Source organism: Aspergillus clavatus, genomic scaffold, assembly GCF_000002715.2.
Source record: "Aspergillus clavatus NRRL 1 1099423829802 genomic scaffold, whole genome shotgun sequence".
Taxonomy (NCBI): Eukaryota; Fungi; Ascomycota; class Eurotiomycetes; order Eurotiales; family Aspergillaceae; genus Aspergillus; species Aspergillus clavatus.
In genome coordinates this window covers 683,300-707,490 of record NW_001517097.1, presented here as the reverse complement: position 1 = coordinate 707,490, position 24,191 = coordinate 683,300, and the positions used below count along the sequence as shown (strand labels likewise).

The following is a 24,191-nucleotide window of genomic DNA, read 5'->3' as shown; positions in this document are numbered from 1 at the left end:
CTAAAACTAACACCCTCCCAGTAGCGCGAAGTCCGGCCGAATTGGCCCTCTGGACAAAATGTGACAGCTCTGTTTTTCCTTCTTTTTTTTTTCCTTCATCAGGAGAGGATCATCCTGAGCGAATTTGGTCTGATCCCTCACTCTTGTTATCCTGCCAGGACCAGGCACATGGTCGGTCTGCTAGTGGAAGCGGACGAGAGGAAGGTGTCCTCATGGAGGGCTCATCATGCAGGGTGTGATCATTGTGCAACAGACAACGTACAACGGATAACGTGCTCAAGCCTGATATCGACAGTGTCTGAGGTTTGATATGTAGATAAGACTTGATACTGTCTACTGAATAATGCAAGGGGCATCCGCCGTAGTAGATGCAGATCCTCATCGGGCGCCTCGGCTGGCTGGTTGTAGGAGACTGCTGTGGATAGATAGAATGGGAGTTCATCCTTACAGTCTGACTGGACTTGACCGGAATCCCGTCACTCTGACATTTGTCAGAAGTCAGGAGTCAGGGACAATAGGATCGATTATCGGGGAGTTCCTAGCTGGGGAATTATTCATGATTTTCATCTCAACTCTAGGATGATGATGTCTCCTTGGCCCTTTACAAAGAAGTCATAGCTGGTTACTGAACAGCAAAAAGGGCAGTGGAGACTCCATACTAGGTAGCCTCGATCGATCGATCAATAATAAAACAAGTTCTTGTCATTCAATTATTCTTCCATGTCCTCTTGTGAGGCTGTTGGTTCCTTGTGTACGGAGTATGTCCGTTTAGTGTTGCCCTTCTCTAGTGGCAGTTAGTGTGCTCTGCCAGAACCAATGAACCTCCATAAGGCACTACACACACACATCATCTGCGCTGGGTGTCTGATGAGGCAATGAGATCATGCACGTCTAATCATTTTGGATCTGAATTGATTGACACCAGTCGAGTCCACCCAGGTCCACCAATCGCAAGATCCTCGGATTCATGACTTGCACCCAGTAACATCCCCCCTCCAGTCCCACACAGTGCATGATTAGACACTTGGAACTACATACAGTAGATACTACCGTAGTTGGACCGAGAGATACTAGATAAACAGTATTCGAGTGCAAATCAAGTGGCGCACTGCCTGACCGACCTCCACCTTCCCAACCATCTCACCTCAATCAATGCTTGCTTGTGCGTTGGATATATAACTCCAGTCTCCATCTTCCCTGAGATCCTCCCCATTCACTTTATTATCCGTCTATTTATCACAGTCGGTTCTTTCGAGTCAAATCTCAAACAGATCTCCCCAAACCTTACCACACGTTCAATCCGACACCATGTGCTACAAGTCCAACTACGAACCTTATGTATGTTGTTTGTTTTGCCTTTCACCCAACCCTAACATGTACCATGACCATCGCTAACATCATTCTCCAGACAAGCCAAAGTCTCGACATGCAACGAGATCGTTCAGTAGAAGAGATCCTCAACCCATTGGGTACTCTATACCCTCACGTCGTCGCCCTCCAACTTCAATCTGACGACAATCCATGGTCCCGCGCCAAAAACTTCTCTGGATACCAGGATACCAGCTACTGGGCCGATGCTTACTCGACAGAGGATTACTCCAAACCACGCAGGAACAGTGGTAAGTCCATCCTTTGCTGAGAAGCCAAAAAAAAAAAAACAAAAAAAAGGATCCATCATATTTGATCCGTCACACAGACGCTAACCTTCTAAAGACTCCACAGCCTGCCGATTTGTTTCGAGAATCCGTCGATTCCTCAGCCGCGATGACTTGAGGAAACGACAGCGTGCTGCTTGAGCTGTAGCCCCGGTCATTCGTTTCGAATTCGATACATTCGCTTTCTTCTTCTTCTTCTTCACCGTCTTTCGAATTCGACGACGAATTTTTTCTTTTCTTTTCTTTTTTTCGCCAATTACCTTTTCGACTTCTTTCCCTGCCGAACTCGGGTTGAGTTCGGCGACTGCTATCTACTACTGCATCGCATGAGCTTCGGATCTATACACAGCGAATACCCTATCTTCTTTTTCTTCTTTTTTTTTGTTTTTTTTGTTTCTTTTGTCAATCTCATCGTCCAGCACCACTTGACCACCACCGTCTTCTATGTATCCGTCTCGGGGTCTTTTCTGCATATACACGTGCATGGGTTTCATGGTTATGGTTAGCGACGGAGTTTATGGGCATATAGCACGGAGAAAGCGTGGCGCATCAAGATCAACATCAGCATCAGCAACATCGGCATGGAATGGCCAAAATTTAGGATCATGGCATCTATCTTATCACGCAATGAAATCCAGAAACACATACAGACAGCAGTTCTGTGTTCCTCACTCAATAAAGCTGCATCCACACGTTCTCAATCCATAAAACTCTCCGTAGCAACTTCCATACAACCCAGCTGTAAGCTGTAACTACTTACAGACTACAGTAAAAAAAACCACATACAGTATCCCCAGTGTCCACTAATCGGACTCACATCAAGCAAGTTTTCTGCCGAACTTGACGCATCATATCCCCCCAGTAGTACACGTATCACATCCCAGTCCACGGCAGAGAAAGAAAACAAAAAAAAAGCCGTACCTGCATCTCCCTCGGCTCGAAGCTTAATACCTCCGTCTTCCACGTAGAAATTTTCCAACCGAGCTGGAGCTGGAGCTGGAGCTGGAGCTGTCCCGCGTGCGGCACCGCACTACTGCACTGCGCTGGAATGTGAGATAGATGTGGCCATTCCCTCTTCTCCGGCGTCGATACTCGATGAGTCCCATGGAAGGCCGATCTACATTCTATCCAGCATCCATCTCCAGCCGCGAAGGCCTCCACTCCTGCAACAAGCACACAAGCTAGTAGACTGGGCAAGATGGATGATCGATTCGCTGCGGCCCATGGATAGATAGATAGATAGATAGATAGATAGTCAGTATGTAAGTGAGTAAGTAAGTATCAGTACGCACTTGCATCGCATCTCTACACGAGGAATGGGGTCATGTGTCTCTCCTCCCCTCGGTCTCCAGGTTCCTATTTCCTGCTTCTTCATCCTGCTTTCTGCTTCCCTCACTCTGGGGGTGACAGTGGGATGTGGATTTGGGATTGGGGCTCGATGGGGGGGAAATAGGTACACAACAACAACATCCCATCCCTCATTTTCCACCTTCCATGATAGCTGCTACACCGGGACTGCCTATCTTACAGACTACAGTAAGTCCGTAAATAATAAGTAAGTGCGAGGGTTACGGAGGATAGAGTGCTATGATCTCCTGCATACAATGGCATGCAATGCAATGCAATGCAATAGAATAGCCAAGGCAAAGCAAAGCAAAGCAAAGCAAAGCAAAAAGCAACGCAGTAACTCTCTACAGACAACAGTACATAGATCGTCGGCGTAAGCGTCGATCCACCTTGCCTTAGCCCCCCTCCTCTTAGATAGCACTAGCCTGGACACTGAGCACTGAGCACTAGGGAAAGTAGATACAGCACACTACAGTGAAAGTAACTAGTGTGCAGCGCAGTTCCCGACCACCTGGTATCCAACCAACAACCTTTTCCCTCTCCAAGACAAGGGAGTCCCTGTCGCGTAGTATGATCCGGCCTGACCGCCCTCATCTTACTACCTATGTTACGCTATGCTACACGCTCGTCGATTCTTTTTCTGATCTAGGAGAAGGGGGGGGGGGCTAAAGGCTCCAGGCTCAACCGCTCAAGGCTTGAACCGTATGATGCATCAGAAACATCGAAACAGCATTCCTTTCCGTTCCCGGGCCGGTTTGCAGAATCCTGCTTTCTGGGAAAAAAACGCTATGAGGGTTGGATGGTTGGGTGGTTGATTTGATATTCGACCGCTTCTGGCGCGGCGCGTGTGTGTGCCGTGTGTGCTGTGTGTGACTGTGTGCCTTGTGCATCTGCGGTGTCATTTTCGGCGGTTTCGATGGAGGAAAAATGCCTCAAAGGTCGAGCGTCGCTGTCCATGGCCCCGGATGAGGAACGGGCCGCAGCGAAAGCGCGGTATCAGACGAGGACCGGGCCTACGGAGGACAGTACGGGAGGGAAAGTTAGGAGACATTCGTTAGGAGTATATTATTACGGCTGCATTGAGTGATGGCCATCCTATCCGTCCTGATTTCCTGAAGTCATAGTGGGTATAGATTTGACAAACTGACAGATCTCCTCTCCCAGAACTCCATACGCCATCAGAAGCAAGACCCCCCCCCCTCCCCAAAAAAAAAAGAAAAGAAATCTCCCTCGCGTACCCCAGAGTCTCCCACCGAGGAGATCACAGATCGGAGTCCAGCTCGGATAGACGCGGTGTCGTGCAGACACATCAATCAGTATCAAACGATTGTAGGTAAACAAACTCAAATCAATTCAAGATTTCCCAAACGCCATTTCCCTCATCCATCCTCATCCCCATTCTCGTTCTCACGATCGCCAAGCAAATTGTCATCAGTCGATCATCTGCTTTTGTTTTTTTGTTTTTTCAAACACCGAAATCCAATAGTTTATGCAATGATGCCAGACGCACCAACCCCCGTCCCCCAGCGTAACCGCTTCAACCCGCCCCTAACGGCCTCCTGCCCGCACCCTGCCGATGCCTTGCCCCCTAATCCACCAGCCCCTCCATCCACCAGTGCCATTCCCACCCCCGTACTGGATTCCAGCCGGCCAACTTCCCGGCCCAGCACATATCCGGCGGAGAAACTGATGGCTGAGAAGAGCACTACCACCCCTGCACTGATCACCCAGGTCATGATGGTGGGACTGCCCGTCGACGCAGAATCGGCCATTCCTCCTCGACGACTCTTCTTGGCCGCGGATGGATGGCCTGCTCCGCGATCCTTGGAAGGACTGGATCGGCGCTTAGTCTTATGAGACGGCGTCAACGGCTGGTCAGCTTTCATATGTCTTCCGGACCGGCGTGATCTACTTGACGCGGTCTCGGCGGCCGATTGATCCTTATCATTATCTTCTTCATCGCCCAGCACTACTGGTTCAGACACCAGACGGAACGAAGACGGATGCGCCCTGGAAGGCCCAGCCGGCGCCGGCTGTGTACCTGTCTTTGGCAACCCCCGAGCCGCAGCAGCACAAGACAGCAGCGTGGAAAGACTCGCACGGAGAGCTGCATCGTGATCGACATGGTATGAAGGCGATATCATGTTGTAGGGACTGTGCTGATGCTGACGATTGGACCGTGCGCTGGCCGGCGAATTCCTGCGGATTGCGGTTTGACGACTGGAGTTGGACACGGTGCTAGGCTGAGACCGATGGGTGCTCGTTGCTCGAGGCCAGGTAGAATCCTGGGACGCAGGTGGGTGTGAAAACACGTTGGGCTGTGGCACAAAAGGCGAATCACTGATCCGCATCCCCAGCGCTGTCGACGCATCGTCCTCATCACTCGACGGGACTGCGTCCAATGTGGGTGAAGAAGGACCAGTTCGCGGCAGAAGAGGCATCTCGACAGGTGCGTGAGCTATGTCTTCGTTTGAACTGCCGAGAACCCGGTCCGATTCACTTTCACTCTCTTCATATTCATCCTGGCTACTGCTGGCTTCCCGGGGTGCATAATCGACATGCGCCGCGGTCACGGCGGCAAGATGCTGTAAGCGACGGCGCCGGCTACGATGATGGTAAGCTCTGGTCTCGTGAAGCTCGACACGCAGGCCGGTGGTGATGATGTCGTCGCTGGTCGCAACGGAAGAGAGAGATGAAGAGGACGGCTGCGACGCGACCTCAATCCACGAATCTATATAATATCGAAGTGAGTACATGGTGTGACTGTGTTTGACGCTGATACATGCCTATCGATGTGTGCAGATCTAAAGGAGATGGAGGGTATATCAACCAGACTGACCTTCAGATCTCGTGAGCGCAGCACCCGACGGAGACCGTGACTGAAGGATGTTCTCACGAAGCGGCTGACGAGCCTCTCTCGTCATTCGGCTAGCAGGTTGAGAATCATCCGGTACCTGACTCAAGAGGTCATAGTGATTTGGCTGCATCTTTGTTATTCTCTACAAGAAGGGATCGGCGGACGAGAGACTGGGAGAAAGAAGGATAGATGAAGTCCCCGCCAAAGAAGACTTCAAAGGATGAAGAGGGGATGTGGTGATCGTTAAATCAGACCACGCAGGAGAGTGCAGACAAAGCGGTCAAGCAGACTGACAGCCAGCAAAGGAAGAATGTTGATGGACAGCCGGTGGGGTGCGTGGGGAATGGAGCCACAAGATCATCAACTTCGTAGTAATTAATATAGATAGACAGATATTATCTTATCAGCGTCGAGTCAGGAGCAGCCAGAGGCATAAATCATCAACTTCATCAACCAAAGTGGAAGGATCAAACCCAGAAAGATGGATGAAGAAAACCCTTGACGCCTTTTTCGCACTCCTGTCAAGGAGGTTGATGGGGAAGATTGGAGCGAGAGAGGCTGAGGAGGATTGACTGTCTCGAGTGGACGTCAGAGGATCACCGGACTGCGCGCAGGTGACGGAGTGGAGGGCGCACACGACTGACGCAAGAGACCACCGAAGGGATAAATAAACACGACAAAGAAACCTACACTGGCAATATAGTAGAAGAGATAGAGCTGTAGAAAGAAATGCAGCCTAATCTGAAGGCTGATTGAACAACATGATAAGCGAGATAGTCAAAAGACGTGGACGAGTCCCTGTCAAAGAAAGACCACTAAGAGTGAAGCCACAAACGCGGGGCACCAACCATGTCCATGGCAGACATACCAATGCACCAGAGGACAACCTATCACTACAACCACATCTCAGTAGATCAATGCAGATGTAAGAATAACGGATCATTCATATTACCTAGATGGGAAGGGATGAGGATCTATGGAGGTAAGAGTAGCAGTAGGAGTAGTAGTACAGACATCACGACTCAAATGACTTTTGGGGTAATTAAAATCGTCAACCGAAACAACCCATACATATCCCAGAAATTTTTAAGAAACCCAATCAAAACGCCTTAATGGAGACACCAGACTGCTGTGCACTTAGAAAGTAACCTTGGTGCCCTTGTACTCAGGGATACCACCGCGAGCCTTGTTAGGAGCACCATCGCGACCACCGAAGCCGCCGCGGCCACCACGGCCACCACGGCCACCGCCGCCGCGAGGACCACCGCGACCGAAGCCGCCACGGCCACCACCACGGCCACCGCCACGGCCGCCACCAGGGGCACCACCGTTGCTGGGACGGGGAGTGCTGAAGTCCAGACGGACGGGACGACCGTCAAGCTCGGCACCGTTGAGGCTGTTGAAGGCTTCACGAGCCTCATCGACGGAGGCGAACTGGACATAGCCGAAACCCTTAGGGCGACCCGAGTCGGGGTCGGTGGGCAGACGGATGCCAACAATGGAGCCCTTCTCGCCGAAGAGCTCCTGAACGGAGTCCTCGTTGGCGCTGAATGGGAGGTTGCCAACGAACAGAGTGTCGCTCTCGGGGCTTGACTGGTCACCGAAAGAACGGGCACGAGCCTGAGCGCGGTCCTGGAAACCGCCGCCCTGCTGGTTGTTGGCAGGACGACCGGTGGCGTAGTCAAGGTTGATCTTGCGACCGTCGAGTTCGGTGTCCTTCTTGGCCTTGTAGGCCTTGGCGGCATCAGCAGCGCTGACATACTCGACATAACCGAAACTGGATGACAATGATTAGCAAATGGTGAAGATCAAGATGCGACAGACTAAACTTACCCACGGGAGCGACCGGAGTCGCGGTCAGTGACGATACGGACGCCCGAGAGCTCTCCGAAGGTCTCGAACTCCTGGCGGAGCCAATCCTCATCAACGTTCCAGGACAGGTTGCCAATGAAAAGGTTGGCAGAGGCGCCAGTCTCCTCCTCAGCCTGCTTAGACTTCTTCGGGGTGGAAGCAGACTCCTCCTCGGCCTTGCGCTTCTTGGAGGGCTTCTCCTCCTCAGAGTCGGAAGAGTCATCGGAAGAGTCATCGGAATCCTCAGAAGATTCCTGGAAGAAGGTCAGTTCAACATTCCTAGGAAGAAAGAAAATCGAGTGTACATACCTTCTCAGCCTTCTTAGCCTTGGCAGGAGCCTCATCCTCGCTGTCAGAGTCAGACTCAGAATCAGAGCTATCGCTCGACTCCTTGGTGGCCTTCTTGGGGGCCTCCTCCTCAGAGTCAGAAGAGTCGGAATCCGAGTCAGAAGACTCGGCCTTAGCCTTGACCTCCTTCTTGGTGACCTTCTCCTCCTCCTCAGACTCAGAGTCTTCGGACTCGGAGGAAGACTCGGCCTTCTTAGCAACCTTCTTGGCAGGCTTCTCGTCCTCGCTCTCACTCTCGCTGCTGGAAGCATCGTTCATCTCCTCATCACTGTCAGATTCCGACTCGGAAGAGGACTCAGCCTCCTTCTTAGCCTTCTTCACCTCCTTCTTGGCGGGCTTCTCCTCCTCGCTCTCGCTGCTGGAGCTGGAAGACTCCATCTCCTCATCGCTCTCAGACTCGGAGCTGCTGCTAGGAGTAGGCTCCTTCTTCTTGCGCTTGGACTTCTCCTTAGAAGCGAGCTCACGAGCAATCTGCTTGCTCTTGGCCTTAGGAGACTGAGACGACTTGGAGACGCCAGCGTCCTTGACCTTGCTCAAGGCCTTGTCAACAGGCTTGTCGCCACCCTTCTTAGTAACGGACTTGGTCTTAGACATTTTGGATCTAGGGAGAGAGAGTGTGTTAGCTCAGAGAACAAAACAGGCGGTAAGAATCAGAAGCAATGCTGTTATACGCACAGAATTGTCTTTCTTGACGAAGTAAAAGATGTGATAAAGTCTTAATCGTGCGGCAAAGCCAACAATCCCTCAATCACCCGATTTGGAAGAATAACAAGTAATGCAGAAGCTTTACTTGAGTTAACCCCCTGATTTCAAATCTCCAGGAGTGAGTATCTGATCACAGCTGGACGTAAATCTCAACGATATGTTAGAGATTTAGCAAAAATACCCACAAGTAACCCACAACGACAGTGTTCAAGCCCACAAGAGAATATGCCCACAAGCCTAAAGCCCTCGGTGTATCAAGCCCACAGGATGTCTGTTGAAGTGTACTTTGCAAGTACGGCCCACGTTGCTGCGTCAGGTATAACTATATAACCTTGAGAGATAATATCAAGAAGGTTGGCTTGGTGAATCAAGCCAAAGGAAAACAAGGTGTAAGGTATGGTTGAAGAGAGAAGAAAAAATGTGAGAATGGGGGAGGAAGGGAAAGATATCTTCTTATGAGCTTCGATAAGATTTCAGCAAAACGGGAAAAAAAAAAAAATTGGAGGTTGGCAGAGATTTCCATACACCGCCTACTTGAAGCAGTCCCGTGCGCAGGAAAAAGTGGGTACCTGGCAGGTACTCGATTTATGCAATAATACTAATGCCGCTCGCTGAACCGGAGTGTCACTCGCCGGTACCACCGTGCTCCACCACTACTACAAGCTCTCTAAGCAGTAACTACTTACTCCAATCTGTCCGCTTGAGCTCCGTATTCCAAGCAATTGTTCATTCCACAATTCCATACCTCTCAACCATCATATCGAATCGATGGGAGGCAGGTGATATAACATTCTGTCCTGCTGCCCTTCGACATTATGGCTCCCCCGACACCATCTTCCCATCGTCCGCGAAAGAAGAGAAAGTTCCTCTCTTCTCCCACAGGGTCGAATAATAACCTCATCCTTGAGGATGAGAGCGGGAAATCAACTCCTGCATTTCCTCTGGTCTCGTTTCTATGGGCTGCTCGCGCTGGGGTATCTCAATGGCTTGTTCTGCCTTTGATCCTGATGGCAGTGGGCCTGTTTCGTTGGGCTGTCAGTCTATGGGGTTACTCCGGTTCGTGCGATGCTCCGTGCTCAAGACACAATAGACCATCGTGCTAATGATATCCTTTGATATCTTGCTATAGGCTTTCAAGTACCTCCGATGCATGGTGATTTCGAAGCGCAGAGACACTGGATGGAGCTTACCATTCACCTCCCGATGTCGAAATGGTACCTCTACGATTTGCAATATTGGGGACTTGATTATCCCCCCTTGACCGCATATCACAGCTGGCTGCTTGGAAAGATGTACGTGATCGCTCTGTGCATACCTGTGGTGCTTGTTTCTGACTGTCAGCAGTGGAAGCATAATTGATCCCTCATGGTTCGCCTTGGATGCGTCGCGTGGCTTCGAAGATCCCCGCTTGAAGGTGTTCATGCGAGGAACTGTCGTTGCTTCCGAATATCTTGTCTACATTCCGGCTGTCGTGAACTTCCTTCGCCGTTATACTCGGATGCATGGCGTACCGGTCTGGTCCACCTCGATTGCCCTGGTTGCGATCCTCATGCAACCAGCTACCATGCTTATCGATCATGGCCATTTCCAGTACAACACTGTGATGCTGGGTCTTGTTGTCGCGAGCCTGGACGCTATACTAGCTGGACGCATGCTCTGGGCATGTCTCTTCTTCGTCGGTGCTCTGGGTTTCAAGCAGATGGCGCTCTATTACGCCCCGGTTATGTTCGCCTTTCTGCTCGGCATCTGCACCTTCCCCCGAATCCGGATTCTTCGTCTTCTGAGCATAGCCATCATCACACTTCTTGCGTTCGCATTATTGTTCGCTCCAATGCTTGTAGCGGTGACTAGTACTGGAACCCGAGATTATCTAAGTGCTGCTCCGCAGCCACCTCTGCTTCAAGCTTTCCCGATCAAGCTGGATAAAGACTCGGTGCTCTATGCGCCCGTTTTCCAACTGGCGCAGGTAATCCATCGTGTGTTCCCTTTTGCCCGTGGGTTGTTTGAAGACAAGGTTGCCAACGCATGGTGCGCAATCCACACATTCTACAAGCTTCACCGGTTTGAGGCTGGGCTTCTTCAACAAGTGTCGCTGGGCGCCACACTCGCCTCTATTCTAGTTCCCTGCGCTATTGTTTTCCGCCATCCTCGAGCGTCACTGCTGCTTCCGGCGTTGGCAAGTGTCGCGTGGGGCTTCTTTTTGTTCTCCTTCCAGGTCCATGAGAAGAGCGTATTATTGCCATTACTCCCAATGACACTTCTCCTTGCCAGCGATGGTGGTCTGGCCAAGGATACACGCGCGTGGGTTGGATGGGCCAATGTCCTTGGCTGCTGGACGATGTATCCCCTCCTCAAACGCGACGAGCTCCGAGTCCCATACTTCGTCATGACGGGTTTATGGGCTTACCTTCTCGGTCTTCCCCCAACCTCATTCGAGATATACCGCAGTCGAGCTTCCTCGGATGAATCGGGACATGTCTCCGAACCTCATATCTTCACGAAACTCCTACATTCCTGTTTTTATCTCGCTATGATCACCTGGCATGCTTTGGAGGCCTTTGTACCTCCGCCGCCTGGCAAGCCCGATCTATGGGTTGTTTTAAATGTTCTCATTGGTGCCGGTGGCTTTGGGATTGCTTATCTCTGGTGTATGTGCAGACTCATCACACGGTGTTGGCAGATGGAGCGCAGGGTCGCTGAAGAGGAGAGCCGCAAGAAGAAACAGTGATTGCTACGGAGGCTCGGTTGCTCGGACTCTTAGAGGATTCTTCAAAGATACCCCCTTATTTACAATTACCAAATGCAAATTTATTGTCCTTTCAAATCTTCGGTTCTTCTGGATTACATAGGGGAGATGATCTATTCACATGCCCAGCAGACACAGCGTCTCTAGCCTATACCTTAGTGTACATAATCCGACATGCGCATCGACAATAACTCCAAACAAGATGCTAATATACAATATAAAACTAAAGCCATAAATAACACCCGAGGCATAGTATAGCCGCATATATCCATTCGACCGTCGCTTGAAAAGCTCCGGCGCAGACTCGCTGTTCAGATACAGATCATGCACGACCAATGCTGGTATCACGGCCAACATTCACCACTTTTGACCTAGTCCGTTCTAGAGGTATCAATCGGTTAAACCTTGAAGCCGTATCCAGCCATGCAAGCCTTGTATTGCTCAATAAGCGGTTTGCACTCTTGCGTCGGATCGTCGGTCTTCGAGAACAGCATGCAGTCGTCACGGGCCGTCTTCTCGGCCTTGCAGACGCAGCAGGGCTGTGAGGAACAGTGGTCAGATGGGATGCTCAGACGTAGATGGTGGGATGGATAGTGCGCTGCTCACCTTGGGTTTCTCGGCTGGTGTTGATTCGGTAGCTGCCGGCGCGGAAGCCTTCTCGGCGGTGCCTAAAGGGGATTTTGGGTTAATTGTGTCGTTCCGACAGCGTATGGACGAAATCGGTGGATGTGGTGATGGGATATAGTTCTGGGTGATACATGCGGAGAAAGATCTGAGAGCACTTACCGCTGGAGGAGCCGAAGAGCCACGACATTTTTACAGATTGGAGATGAAGTCTGGTCAGAAAAAGAAATATGAAGGGAATGAATGAATCAAGGAGTGTTCAGCAGGTATGTAGCACGCTTGCAAGGCAATAAATGATGACAGGAAGCAAATGCTGGACTGCTGATTAATGGCCGCAATGCCTCGGAAACAGCGCAGTTGGTGTGGATGGGCAGCCGGAGAGCCCGACCGGGGATTTTTCTTTGTTTTTGCCTTTTCTTTGAGGCGGCGAAAAGAATAATAATAGAGATCGTGGAGTCAAGTGGGATTTTCTTTCTCTTGCCCCTCCGTCAAGTTGCAGAGTTGTCTCTCCCACTCAACCTGTTTTTCTCTTGTCAGTGACTTGGAATAGAGCTGCTCCACGTGTATACACATTAGCGATCATTCAGTGTTTTTTTTCTTGGATTGCATCTCATTCAGTCAATCCCCCGTCTTCTCCTGATTCTACCCCACCATGGCCCCTCCAAAGGTCTTTTCGCTTGAGGGCAAAGGCCTCAAGTTGGATACCGCCGAGGATATCGAGACCCATATCAAGCCACTGCTCGATAGCACTGATTTTACTGAGATCCGCCTTGGTGGTAACACTCTCGGTGTACCGGCCTCCGAGCGTCTGGCCTCCGTCCTTGTTGCGCAAAAAAACCTCGAAGTCGCTGACCTTGCCGATATCTTCACCTCACGTTTGCTCTCCGAGATCCCTCAAGCCCTTGCCGCGCTCCTCAATGCGCTCCTCGAGATATCTACTCTTCACACCGTCAACCTTTCCGACAATGCCTTCGGTCTGAACACCCAGGCACCCCTCGTCGACTTTCTCTCGCGCCACGTGCCTCTCCGCCATCTGATCCTGAACAACAACGGTCTGGGTCCCGCTGCCGGAACACTGATTGCCGATGCGCTCACAAAGCTCGCAGAGCGCAAGGAAGAGGCCCGCAAGGCTGGCAAGGAGGTCCCTCTTCTGGAGAGCATCGTCTGCGGACGGAACCGACTGGAGAATGGCAGTATGGAGGCATGGGCACGTGCATACAAGGTACATGCTGCAGGCATTCGCTCCGTCAAGATGACTCAGAACGGCATCCGCCAGGAGGGCATCTCGTTGCTGCTGAAGGAGGGTCTTCGCCACGCTGGCGTCTTGGAGGTTCTGGACTTGCAGGATAACACCTTCACCGTCATGGGATCGACAGCTCTTGCGGGTGTCGTCGCTGGATGGCCTTCGTTGCGCGAGCTCGGTGTTGGCGACTGTCTGCTCTCCGCTCGAGGAGGTGTCAAGGTCGCACAGGCGCTGGCCGAAGGCAAGAACGAGAAGATCCAGACCCTGCGTCTGCAATACAACGACATCACTGCTGAGGGTGTCAAGCAGTTCCTGCACGCCACCAAGACCGCCCTGCCTTCTCTGCGCCGTATCGAGCTCAATGGCAACAAGTTTCTCGAAGACGATCCGAACGTGACCGAGTTGCAAGAGATCTTGGAGGCTCGCAAGGAAGAGCACGGCACCGACGATGATCCGGAGGACATGTGGGGCGTTGATGAGCTGGATGAGCTCGAAGAGGATAGTGAAGAGGAGGACGAAGACATTGAGGCAGAGGCCGAAGAGGAGGAGGAGGAGCACAAGGCCGACAAGTTCCTTAAGGAGAACGTGCGGGCCGAAGATGAGAAGGTCGCTCAAAGACAGGACAAGGATGTCGACGAGCTCGCGGAAGCTCTGGGAAAGACTGCTCTTTAAAAGTACAGCTTGCCCTGCACTCGTTGTCTACGACCCTGAAATTTACCCTCCCCCTTATTCCCCGACTCTGCAATAGTTTGGTGGCTCGCTTCCTGAAGGTCGTTCATCTCTGATTATGGCCGATGACATGGTCTGAAAAGGCCTGCATCACTTTGACCGATGATATTCAGACCGACCTCGAGTCGGGGACATCTTTGGAGCCAAGACAGCTGAATCCCTTCACTGCAAGCTCCATTTGACGTCTTCCCGCTTGCGAGTCATCACTGTATGCGACCACATTCGGGTCGCATTCCTTGCGTTGAAGCCCTACCCATAGCGTTCACACCGTGTTGATTCTGCACAGATAGGTGGATAGAATTATGCCCATTGACATTTTTGACCATCCCACGCCTCATGTTACTACCCTTACTTATGTATATAATGGTGAAAAGCGAATGAATAGATGTGCAACGGCCATTGGAGATGGAATCATCCACTCTCGAAGCCTGAAACAGTATTCTCTATTCGAGTAACTGAGGAGCCGAAACAAAAACAATATCTACCGAGTATTTACGTCTCCTAGAAGCATAAAAGTGAGACACTGAGCCTCATCCGACGATCTGATGCGTACATGGCTCGTTGCTGATCGGGGTTGTCTGTGATGCCACCGCCTCAACATGACAACTGGGCACGTGGGAAATGCCGAAAAGAGCAACGCCGGTCTTGGCGCGGAGATTCGCCAATTGCTTCATCTTCAACTACTTGTCCGCTGTCCGCCGGCTTCTCATATCCTTCAACATTGTCCTTCCCGCTGGCCTGTCAGTTATAAATCTGTCAGATTACCTAGTCGCGATTACTCCAGCCCTTCTCTCTGCTGGAAGCCCGCCCACTCTCGGCTGCCATTTAGGTCACTGAAGGTGAGTCGGTCCCGCAATCCCTTTTTCTTCTGGTATTTCATCGAGCTATTTTCGTGCGCTTCTGTCACTCCATTTGTGCGCTGTACTTGGAATATCGAAGGCGCATCTCTTTTTGGGGCATGCCATTGTACTCAGTGACGCACAGGTGAGGGCATGTGCTGCTGGATGTGCCGTGAAAGTGAAGAGTACATTTGTCGCGGGGAAATTCATTGAGATGGCACGCATGTATCTATGGTTTTCATTGTTGTTTACGCGATAGTGCTTTTTTGATTTCTGTTTTCCTTATTTTCGATGATGCGCGATGGAGGTTTCCTTGAATGGCCATGCTAAATATGGTGCAGGTGCAGTTCCGCCGCCGAGTTCCCCTCCCTTTCATCTCTCAACGACATCCGTGCTCTCGACCATGGCGCTCGAAGCGAAGGAAATTGAGCTTAAGGCTAAAGCTCTGACAAAGGCCGCCACGCAAAATGAGCCAGCGGCTACCATCGTATCACTGCTGAAGGAACTACAGTCAGGCGTGAAGGCAACGGAGGATCTCCTGCGGTCAACTCGCGTCGGCATCATCGTGAACAAGTTTAAACAGCACAAGTCGCCCGAAGTCGCCCGTCTATCTAGCGAGATCGTCTCGAAATGGCGGAACGAGGTCAACAAACAAAAGGTCAGCGGGTCGCCATCAGTCAGCCAGCGATCGAGCGGATCGCCGCGTCCCGCCCCGAATGGCGCCGCGTCGCCCGCCGGGACAACGCCATCGGATAAGATGTCGAAGCTGTCTGTTCCCCCGGACAAGCGGACCTGGAAAGCGGACGGCGTGGATGTCAACCAGACCTCCAACAAGATCCGCGACAGCTGCATCGGGCTCATGTACGACGGGCTCTGCCTGAACTCCACCGAGTCCCCACGCGCAGTTCTGTCCAAGGCCTGCGCGGTGGAAGCGGCGGCGTTCAGCGCCCTGGGCCCAGAAACCAAGGAGCAATACCGCACAAAGATCCGCAGTCTGTACCAGAATCTCAAGAACAAGTCCAACCCGACGCTACGCACACGCGTCCTCGCGAACGACGTAACCCCCGAACAATTCGTAAAGATGACGTACGACGAGCTCAAGTCGGCCGAGCAGCGGGAGCAGGACCGCAAGATCCAGAAGGAGAACATGGACAAGGCCATGGTCGCGCAGGCCGAGCGCAGCATCAGTACCAGTCTGCAGTGCGGCAAGTGCGGACAGCGCAAGGTCACCTACACCGAGGCGCAAACGCGCAGTGCAGACGAACCGATGACCTTGTTCTGTACGTGTATGAACTGTGGAAAATCATGGCGGCAGTAATTGCCTGCTTACCCGGTCTTCTGACCGGTGTTTTGCGTCTCGTTTTCCGTTTGCCTCGATTGATTTGCGAGGTGGTTGTGGTCTTTTTGCCGGCAGGCACGGAGTTATTTGAGTGGATTTATAAAAAGACGGAATCTTGCTTTGGTTCCATCATGGGCGTGGGAGGGCTAAAGTCCCATGATGAATGTTTCATTTGGTGTTATCTTTTTACTTTCTTAAAGATCCTTCCTCTCTTGGGCTAGCTAATTGAGTAGATAGAGGATATGAATCCTACTGCGATTGCGCTGCCATGGCTTGAATTGTGTAAACCAACTCCAATGAGTTGATTTGATCTGATTCAGACGATTTACTATTGCGATATCCTGCTTTGCAATAACACGGGCTCTGTGTCTCTATTCAAACAACAACTCTACAAAAGTATACACCCGACGTCATACTTATGTCAGATTTCCAACTTCCCCCATCACCACAACACAGCACCATCATCATCAACCTACACTTCACCAACCTTCACCTCCCCAATTCAACTCCCCAAAATGAACATTCCCAAAACCTACTCCCGCAGCGCCCTCATCCAACCCGTCGCCGCCCTCTGCGACGCCTTCGCCTCCGCCGCCCCCGTCCCCGTCCTCCTGAGCCACTTCACCACCAACCCGCTGCCGATGGTACAGGAGCACGGACTGCCGATCCTCGCGCCGTTCCTGGGCCGCACATTCACCGGCACCGACGGGGTGGGCCGGTACTTCGAGCTGATTTCGGACCTGCTCTCGTTCGAGAACATGAGTTTCGACGGCGAGGAGGAGTGGATTGTGGATGCGGTGGCGATGGCGGTATGCCTGCGTGGGCGGGCGCGCTTCACCTGGAAGGAGACCGGGCAGGGCTGGGATGAAACGTTCTGTTATCGGATTGGGTTGGCGGAGGAGCTGGGGCTGAATAACAATAACAATAACCATGGGAGCCGGGGTGGGGGTGCGAAAGGGCTGAAGGTGCAGGAGTACCGCGTCTGGGCGGATACGGGGGCGGCGTATCTAGCGCGAATGAATCGGTTGGGGGAGGTGCAGAGGGAGTATGGCGGCAAGGAGACGAGGTCGTCGATGGAGAGGAGGAGGTCAGGGCATGGGAATATGATTGGGGAGGGGCTAAGGGCTTATGAGGGGAGGGGTTGAGGGTGTATGGAGGGGAAGGGAGAGAGAAAGAAATTGCCATTTGGCGAGTGAGAAATGTATAGACTGGATGGCCTAGGACTAGTCTCGTGCGCGCCTCTAATTGAAACTAAGCGCGATCCGCGTGCCAGTCAATCCAGTCTATGTTTCCGGGCTTGCCATCTGGCGTCTGGAATACCCTCTTGGGTGAGCTGTAGCGCTTGTACTTCTTCGTATCGAGCACGATCGCAACGCCGCCTTCTTTGCGGCCCGTGGCGTTGACTCCGGGGGCCAAAGGCCTTGTATTCAGCCATGACCGTGTCATTGCTGAACCGGCTTACGCCCGAGACAACCCAGTCAATGTATCCGCTAGGCTGGATGCTGCCGTCTTCGTAGCCGTTGGCAAAGATAGACCGATGCAGGCTATTCCATGGCCGGCCAAGCGCACACTTGCCGGCGATGGTTGGGGCAATGGAGGCATTTGCCGCATTGACGGTCGAGTACGATGTACACGCCGTACTGGTTTTGAAAGGTGGTGTTGTTGCCCTTCCACGCCGTGATACCTCCACCGCAGTTGCGTAGAAGGACGTCCGACGATTGGACCCAGGCGGTAACAAACCCATACAAGAAGTCAGTCTGTCCTGCGATGATGTTCTTATAGAAATAGGCGTTTCCTAGCTTGCCGACGTACACCTGTGCGCGGTTAGATCTTGTTTCGGTAGTCTAGTGGTTAAACGAAACTTACAGTATCCTGGTAGGAATAGAAGCCACCGTTAGCTCGGCTGAGGCTGGAAGCATGCGCAGGCCCATCAGAGTAATCTGCCCATGTGTTTCTAAAGTCAATATTATAGACCCTGAAGTCGACATTGCCGAACGGCGTATCCTCCGGCACCGGATATCCCGTCGGACCCGAGCCCGTATAGCTGGCCACGAGCGTGGGTGCAACCACAAGCACACTCGAGAAGACGTTGTCCACACTCTTCCCGGTGTTGTCATGATTAGCCTGTGCCCAGGTTATGGTCACATTTTTTTTTGGTAGCATCGGTGACGCTGTCCGTCTGGCCAAGTAGAGTGATGGGACCGGTGCGAGTGACATTCAACTGCTCCGTGTAACTACCTGCCTGAATAAGGATGATCTGCTTGCTCTCATCATTGGGCAGAGACTCAATTGCGGCCAGAGCGGTAGAGAAGTGGGCTCTAGGATGGGATTTGGAGACAATAATAATTCCCTCGGGGCAATCTCTCAAGGAAGACTGGCAAACACGACGCGACAAGGGCGGCAAAGCAGCCGTATGGATAAGAAGAGCATGCAGAACCACCGGAAGTAAAAAGAGATAGAACTTCATCTTGCCTCGACAATGCAGACCTCACCAGAGTCCGAGTCCGATGTTGGCATTTCCAGCTTGAGCCTGCTAATCAATCGAATCACCATCTCTTCCCTTATATACCCCGATATACGCGGCTATTCATCAATGCGCTTGAATGAAGCTCTGGAGAAATTGCGGGGGCACAGAATGGGGTTGAGCAGGTCGGGAAGAGGCCCCAACTCATAATATCTCGAGGCGTACGCTGACGACTCTTCGGCAGTGTTACAAGCATTCTCAAGGCTTTGGGGTAGAGGTTAAAAGGGCCATTTGTCCAATAGCATGTAGACTCCTCGTCCCGGGGGTGAAAAGCCTCTCTGCTGCCCTTGTCGCTTCAGGCTGTGAGCACGGAGATCAATTGCAGCGGTGTCGGTAGACAACAACGCTCACAAAACGACATGTAGCAAGTCATCTTCCGTCCTTGTCAGGAAGTTTCATGCGTTGTACTTCGCAGGTTAGTCCAAGCATAGGCTGATCACACTGAGTTGTGTCTAGATGTTGGCATATCGGAGATGATGACCATATGGGTGGGAATTGCCCTTGGAGTGAGGCATTCCTGTCTCGTTAGAATAAGACGATTGCGTTAGAAGCACAGAATTCATTGGAGAATCTCAGAAGAGCCACTGTCAAGCTCAAAGCATTGATTGAGCCATGGTTGCTTAAGATCAGGGCTCAGACCCTTCATTCCGAATTCGAAGGGCAAATCTAGTAAGTCTTGAGTCAATGCATACTGTCCAGCGAATTCAGGTAACGATGGTTCTGGATGACAGAGATGATTGTCATTGTAAAGCTGAACCTGGAGATGAATTGACTGTTGACGGGAAACAGATCGATCTCCTCTCTTGTGCGGCTCTGCCTGGCTGCCTCAGGCAGAGTGCATCGACACATGACCCCGGTTACCAAATCAAGTCGTGCAACACTTTGTACTTGAGACATCCGCACCACACAACTACGCTTATCTTGCTTCCTGGCATTATCGACAGTCAAATCAATCCCAAATTGACCGACGCGGGCACACGGCTCAGTCGGCTCGAGAAGTCGCAATCAATGACTTTCAAGATTTCCTCACTGGCCATTTCCTGGTTCCTATCCACAGGTTAGCCAATAACGACTCCCTCCATAGTCATACGTACACAGTATAGGCAAATTGCACCTGTCCACCTCATTTACGACCAAGTCCAATAGTCACGCAACCACCAGGTGGGGGTAAAGAGCAAAACGCAATCTAAAATGGAGAAAAAGCTCAAGCCCCCAAGCAGAGAGCTATCTACCCATGTTCAACCGGCGAATCACAAAACCCAAGCGTCATGCTCACTATTTTTGCAACTCAGGCACAGAAACTCTGAAGTCGGAATGCGCCAACGAACACAGCGAGCTGGTCCACTGGAGCTACTTGAGAGCTCTCAAGCTAGACACCGACTAGCAGAGCACTACTGCCGCAAATGACGATCGGGCGCTGCAGCTCGATCAGACCAGCCGCTGGGAAACTGGAACGCTACCTCGGCAGACGCTCTTTCGGGCAAACTCCGGACACCAAGTGGGATCGTCTCAGTTTTAGCCCGGTAAGCGCCCACTTGTTCCTGGACTGAGCCTGTGGGCTACTGGAGAACTGGAACTACTATCGGCATGAGAGTGGGCCAAGGCAGATACGACGGACTATCTGATTTAAAAAGAAAATAAAAAAGGGGTAAGCTCGGAGCTGGGGAGATGAGAGCTGGGATGCCAGACAATCGCCCAACCGGCGTCACCAAGCTGAAAGTCTGCTGGGATTACCCAAGTCATGCGAGCTGTGCTTAGTAGAGGAAAGACTTCGATAGTTGGTTAAGTGATGACTTATGAGAATGGAGCAGAGAAGTAGCTTCTTGAAATGGCTTGATTGAGTAAATTTACCACTATTAATGACATACATACATGTAAAGAAAAGAAATTGACTCTATGAAGAGACAAAATAATAAAAGAAAAAAAGGTCTATAATACGGTTAAAAAAAGGTAACCAGCCGTAGCCCAGCCCTATGCATGTATGCGCAAGTGATATCCAGATGAGATATTAGTAGAGTAATCAAGCGTTTACTCATCCTCCTCCACTTCGGCGCGGGCACCGAGGGTGTAGTAGGACTTGCCACTGGAATCCTTCTCGTGCTCGACGGCGAGCTTGGAAAGGTGACCAATGAGGTTCTCGATCTTGGTGTCGGCCTTGGAGCGGGTCTTGCGGCCGAGGTTGTCAAGGGCTGGGATGATGGTCAGGATGTAGTATACAACCGCAATGATGATGGTGACACCAATGGAGTAAGCCCAGATGACAACAACGGTGACAATGTCGACATGACCGTTGGGGGAGAACTCAGCGTGGCTGGGAGGGCTGGTCTGGCGGTAAGGACCAGCAAGCCATCCGAAGACACAGAAGAGGGTAGCGAGCACATCGACGACAAAGATGGCACCAACCAGTTGCCACGAGGGCCAGGTCTTACCACCACGGGTGACGAAGATGAGCCAGTTCTCAGTAAGAGCGACTTCGAGGAAGAGGATTTCCTGGGGAGAACCGAAGTTCTGAATGATACCACCGTTGTCCAGGAAGAGAGAAGCACGGATGATCCAGGTGGCGCCAGCAAGCAAGATACCGAGGACAACGGAGATGACCCAGATCTTAGGCAGCTGCCACTCGACGGGGCGCATTTCGTAGTGAGCATTGTCGTAGGCGACGGCAATGGTGGCCAAATCAGCGAAGAGGGCAATGAACACAATCAGATCAGCGTTGATCGTCTCATCGATGATGATCATAGAGGTGACAAGGTAGATCTCGAGATGGAGACACAAGGCAATACGGTACTGGATGTAGGCCTTCATACGCTGGAAGATCTGACGGGCAAGCTTGATGGCATCGACAATGGTGGAAAGACCAGGGGCAAGGAAAACGATATCAGCAGCAGCCTGGGCAGCTTCGGTAGAACCCTCGACGGCAATACCGCAGTCAGCCTTCTTGAGAGAGGGAGCATCGTTGACACCGTCACCAGTCATGGCAGTCAAGTGACCACGCTGCTGCAACATCTCGACGACCTGGTACTTGTGCTCGGGGAAAACTTCAGCGAAACCATCAGCCTTCTCAACGAGGTCGTGCTGGGCAGAGCCGGCAAGACCACCGTGGATCAGACGCTCAGAATCGTAAACCTTGGTGCTAAGGGCAAGCATCTTGCAAGTCTCCTTGGCGATAGCGAGGGCATCACCAGTCAACATCTTAACCGACAGACCGAGAACCTGAGCCTCGGCGATGGTGTGGGCAGTATCCTCACGAGGGGGGTCGAACATGGGGTACATGCCCAACAGCTGCCAGGGCTCGCCCTCCTTCTGGACGGCAACACCGAGCGAACGGAAACCACGGCGAGCGAACTCAGCAGCCTTCTCACGGAACTTGGCAGCCTCCTCCTCGGAGCACTGGGACATGTTGAGGATAGCCTTAGGAGCACCCTTGGCGCAGACGTAGCGAACGCCGTCGCAAGTGCAGATAGTGGTGATACGCTTGGAGACGGGGTCGAAGGGAGTGTACTTCTCGGTAACCCAGTTGCGGGAGAGAATCTCACGGGCCTTGGGGTAACGGCGGAGGGTGAGAATGGTAACCTTGTCAATGGGGTCGAGGTTCTTGACGTTGTGGTTGGAGGCAATGGCAGCAACAGCCATCATCCAGTTGATATCAACACCCTCGTTGACGTAGGGCTCACGGATGCTCAGCTGGTTGGCAGTGAGAGTACCAGTCTTGTCAGAGCAGAGAATGTCAACACCAGCCAGGGACTCGATGGCAGTGAGCTTCTGGACGATAGCCTTCTGCTCGGCGAGGTAGGCAGCACCGACAGCGAGAGTGGTGGTGGTGACAACGGGCAGACCGACGGGGACACCGATGATGAGCAGGATCAGAGTGTAGTGGAGCAGGTTGTTGTCCTCGTCCTCGGGGGTAGCGATCTTCAGATGACGGTAGAAACCACCAATCCAGGCAGCGAGAATCCAGAACATGACGAGAACCAGCAGAGTAGTACCAATGTTGTCCATGACAGCCTTGAAGTGACCCTGATCCTTGGCACCCTGGACAAGAGCAGCGGTCTTACCGACGAAAGACTGACGAGCGGTAGCAGTGACAACGGCGTAGGCCTTGCCACGCTTGCAACCGGTGGTGTAGTAGCAAGTGTCGGCCATGTACTTGTCGACAGCGAGAGATTCACCAGTGATGGCGGACTGATCAACGGCAACGAGGGAGACACCGACACGGGCCTCAATGCCGCCATCTTCATCGTCCTCATCATCCTTCTCCTTGAGGGTGTCATCGTTGGCGGTAGCGAGGTACTCCTTGTAGGTCTCGAACATCTCCGGCTTGTCATAGTCGCAGATCAGGCGAATATCAGCGGGGACGACGGTACCTTCTTCGATAACGATCTGAATAGCAGACAACGATTAGCAATTGCAAAAATTCCGATACGAGATACAGTCCACTTACAATGTCACCAGTGACGAGCTCACGAGCAAGGATTTCCTGCTCCTGACCATCACGGATAACAATAGCCTTCATAGCGATATCACCCTTCAGGGAAGCGACGACATCGGCAGCCTGCTTCTCCTGATACCAACCGACAACAGCGTTGAGCATAAGAATACCAATGATGACACCGAGATCAATCCAGTCACGCAGACCAGCAGCAAGCAGAACAGCCAATTCCATAACTGGAAGAAACGAAGCTCGTCAGTATTGTATTCTTGCAAATTGAAAATTCCTGCATTCCTGGGATCATGCCAACATACCATAGAGAATAGGACCACGGAAATATCCAATGAACTGAACGAAGAAGTTGGTCTTCTCGGTCGTCAGCTCGTTCCAGCCACCCTTCTTACGACGGTGCTCAATCTCGCTGGAGGCGAGACCAGTGCGCATGTCGGTGTCGAGCCACTCATCAGGGCAGACAAAGGCGCCGTCCTCCTCAGTGTTCTTCTTCCAGAAAGCGAAACCAGACTTCTTCTTCTCCTGGACGCTGCGTGCGCCGGCACTGGAGGTCGAGCCGCGGCGGCCATCACGAGCAGTCGAGATGTAACGGTTCAGGGCAGAGTACTCATCAAGGTTGCCATCGTTCTCAGCGTGACGAGAATGGTCGCCATTCTCGACGTCGGGAGCATAGGAGATCCTCCGCTCCGCCATTGTTGCTTCGGCTCACACAGCCTTCGGAACCCAACGATATGAGCAGATGCAAACAAGAAATGACGAGGATGGCAAGAGTCGGAATATTCCTATAGAGAAGAAAGAAGAGAAAGAAGGAGGGGAACAAAGGCGAGGGGGAAGGGAGAATGTATCCTTTAATATTCGGGGTGATTTGCACGGGACCAGCACAAACACGTCTCTCAAGCTCTAACGGGCGACCTTCCCTGTGCGTAAGCCCACTTTTTCCTTT

General features: G+C 52.0%; 10 protein-coding genes across 10 annotated transcripts, besides 13 other annotated features; 5 read left to right on the top strand and 5 right to left on the bottom strand.

Annotated features, from left to right (window-relative positions):
- Positions 1–1,308: 1,308 nt before the first annotated feature.
- Positions 1,309–1,796, top strand: ACLA_035690 (uncharacterized protein; the record flags this gene model as incomplete). Its single annotated transcript, XM_001270791.1, has 3 exons — positions 1,309–1,338; positions 1,409–1,619; positions 1,714–1,796. 3 exons carry the CDS (start codon positions 1,309–1,311, stop codon positions 1,794–1,796), a joined length of 324 nt encoding a protein of 107 aa, XP_001270792.1.
- Positions 1,797–2,637: 841 nt separating this feature from the next.
- Positions 2,638–2,666: a microsatellite.
- A 212-nt stretch (positions 2,667–2,878) lies between these two features.
- Positions 2,879–2,910: a microsatellite.
- Positions 2,883–2,910: a microsatellite.
- Positions 2,911–3,254: 344 nt separating this feature from the next.
- Positions 3,255–3,286: a microsatellite.
- An 8-nt stretch (positions 3,287–3,294) lies between these two features.
- Positions 3,295–3,328: a microsatellite.
- Positions 3,300–3,328: a microsatellite.
- Positions 3,329–3,849: 521 nt separating this feature from the next.
- Positions 3,850–3,882: a microsatellite.
- Positions 3,883–4,489: 607 nt separating this feature from the next.
- On the bottom strand, positions 4,490–5,989 carry ACLA_035680 (uncharacterized protein; the record flags this gene model as incomplete). The annotated part of the gene is made up of 2 exons (XM_001270790.1): positions 4,490–5,733; positions 5,842–5,989. The coding sequence occupies 2 exons, from the start codon at positions 5,987–5,989 to the stop codon at positions 4,490–4,492; spliced, it is 1,392 nt and encodes a 463-aa protein (XP_001270791.1).
- Positions 5,990–6,996: 1,007 nt separating this feature from the next.
- On the bottom strand, positions 6,997–8,652 carry ACLA_035670 (putative nucleolin protein Nsr1; the record flags this gene model as incomplete). The annotated part of the gene is made up of 3 exons (XM_001270789.1): positions 6,997–7,636; positions 7,693–7,964; positions 8,020–8,652. The coding sequence occupies 3 exons, from the start codon at positions 8,650–8,652 to the stop codon at positions 6,997–6,999; spliced, it is 1,545 nt and encodes a 514-aa protein (XP_001270790.1).
- Positions 7,075–7,176: a microsatellite.
- Positions 7,083–7,107: a microsatellite.
- Positions 7,137–7,170: a microsatellite.
- Positions 7,922–7,950: a microsatellite.
- Positions 8,014–8,628: a mobile genetic element.
- Positions 8,146–8,547: a mobile genetic element.
- Positions 8,653–9,578: 926 nt separating the features above from the next.
- ACLA_035660 (dolichyl-P-Glc:Man(9)GlcNAc(2)-PP-dolichol alpha-1,3-glucosyltransferase ALG6) lies at positions 9,579–11,491 on the top strand (the record flags this gene model as incomplete). The annotated part of the gene is made up of 3 exons (XM_001270788.1): positions 9,579–9,819; positions 9,893–10,055; positions 10,108–11,491. The coding sequence occupies 3 exons, from the start codon at positions 9,579–9,581 to the stop codon at positions 11,489–11,491; spliced, it is 1,788 nt and encodes a 595-aa protein (XP_001270789.1).
- A 416-nt stretch (positions 11,492–11,907) lies between these two features.
- Positions 11,908–12,323, bottom strand: ACLA_035650 (copper metallochaperone COX17; the record flags this gene model as incomplete). The annotated part of the gene is made up of 3 exons (XM_001270787.1): positions 11,908–12,048; positions 12,116–12,177; positions 12,296–12,323. 3 exons carry the CDS (start codon positions 12,321–12,323, stop codon positions 11,908–11,910), a joined length of 231 nt encoding a protein of 76 aa, XP_001270788.1.
- A 462-nt stretch (positions 12,324–12,785) lies between these two features.
- ACLA_035640 (GTPase-activating protein RNA1) lies at positions 12,786–14,048 on the top strand (the record flags this gene model as incomplete). The annotated part of the gene is made up of 1 exon (XM_001270786.1): positions 12,786–14,048. The coding sequence occupies one exon, from the start codon at positions 12,786–12,788 to the stop codon at positions 14,046–14,048; it is 1,263 nt and encodes a 420-aa protein (XP_001270787.1).
- A 1,299-nt stretch (positions 14,049–15,347) lies between these two features.
- On the top strand, positions 15,348–16,262 carry ACLA_035630 (transcription elongation factor DST1; the record flags this gene model as incomplete). Its single annotated transcript, XM_001270785.1, has 1 exon — positions 15,348–16,262. The coding sequence occupies one exon, from the start codon at positions 15,348–15,350 to the stop codon at positions 16,260–16,262; it is 915 nt and encodes a 304-aa protein (XP_001270786.1).
- Positions 16,263–16,798: 536 nt separating this feature from the next.
- ACLA_035620 (uncharacterized protein) lies at positions 16,799–17,428 on the top strand (the record flags this gene model as incomplete). The annotated part of the gene is made up of 1 exon (XM_001270784.1): positions 16,799–17,428. The coding sequence occupies one exon, from the start codon at positions 16,799–16,801 to the stop codon at positions 17,426–17,428; it is 630 nt and encodes a 209-aa protein (XP_001270785.1).
- A 128-nt stretch (positions 17,429–17,556) lies between these two features.
- Positions 17,557–18,750, bottom strand: ACLA_035610 (putative pectin methylesterase; the record flags this gene model as incomplete). The annotated part of the gene is made up of 4 exons (XM_001270783.1): positions 17,557–17,923; positions 17,958–18,097; positions 18,150–18,407; positions 18,454–18,750. 4 exons carry the CDS (start codon positions 18,748–18,750, stop codon positions 17,557–17,559), a joined length of 1,062 nt encoding a protein of 353 aa, XP_001270784.1.
- Positions 18,751–20,835: 2,085 nt separating this feature from the next.
- Positions 20,836–23,941, bottom strand: ACLA_035600 (plasma-membrane proton-efflux P-type ATPase; the record flags this gene model as incomplete). The annotated part of the gene is made up of 3 exons (XM_001270782.1): positions 20,836–23,187; positions 23,249–23,472; positions 23,551–23,941. 3 exons carry the CDS (start codon positions 23,939–23,941, stop codon positions 20,836–20,838), a joined length of 2,967 nt encoding a protein of 988 aa, XP_001270783.1.
- Between the last annotated feature and the right edge of the window lie 250 nt (positions 23,942–24,191).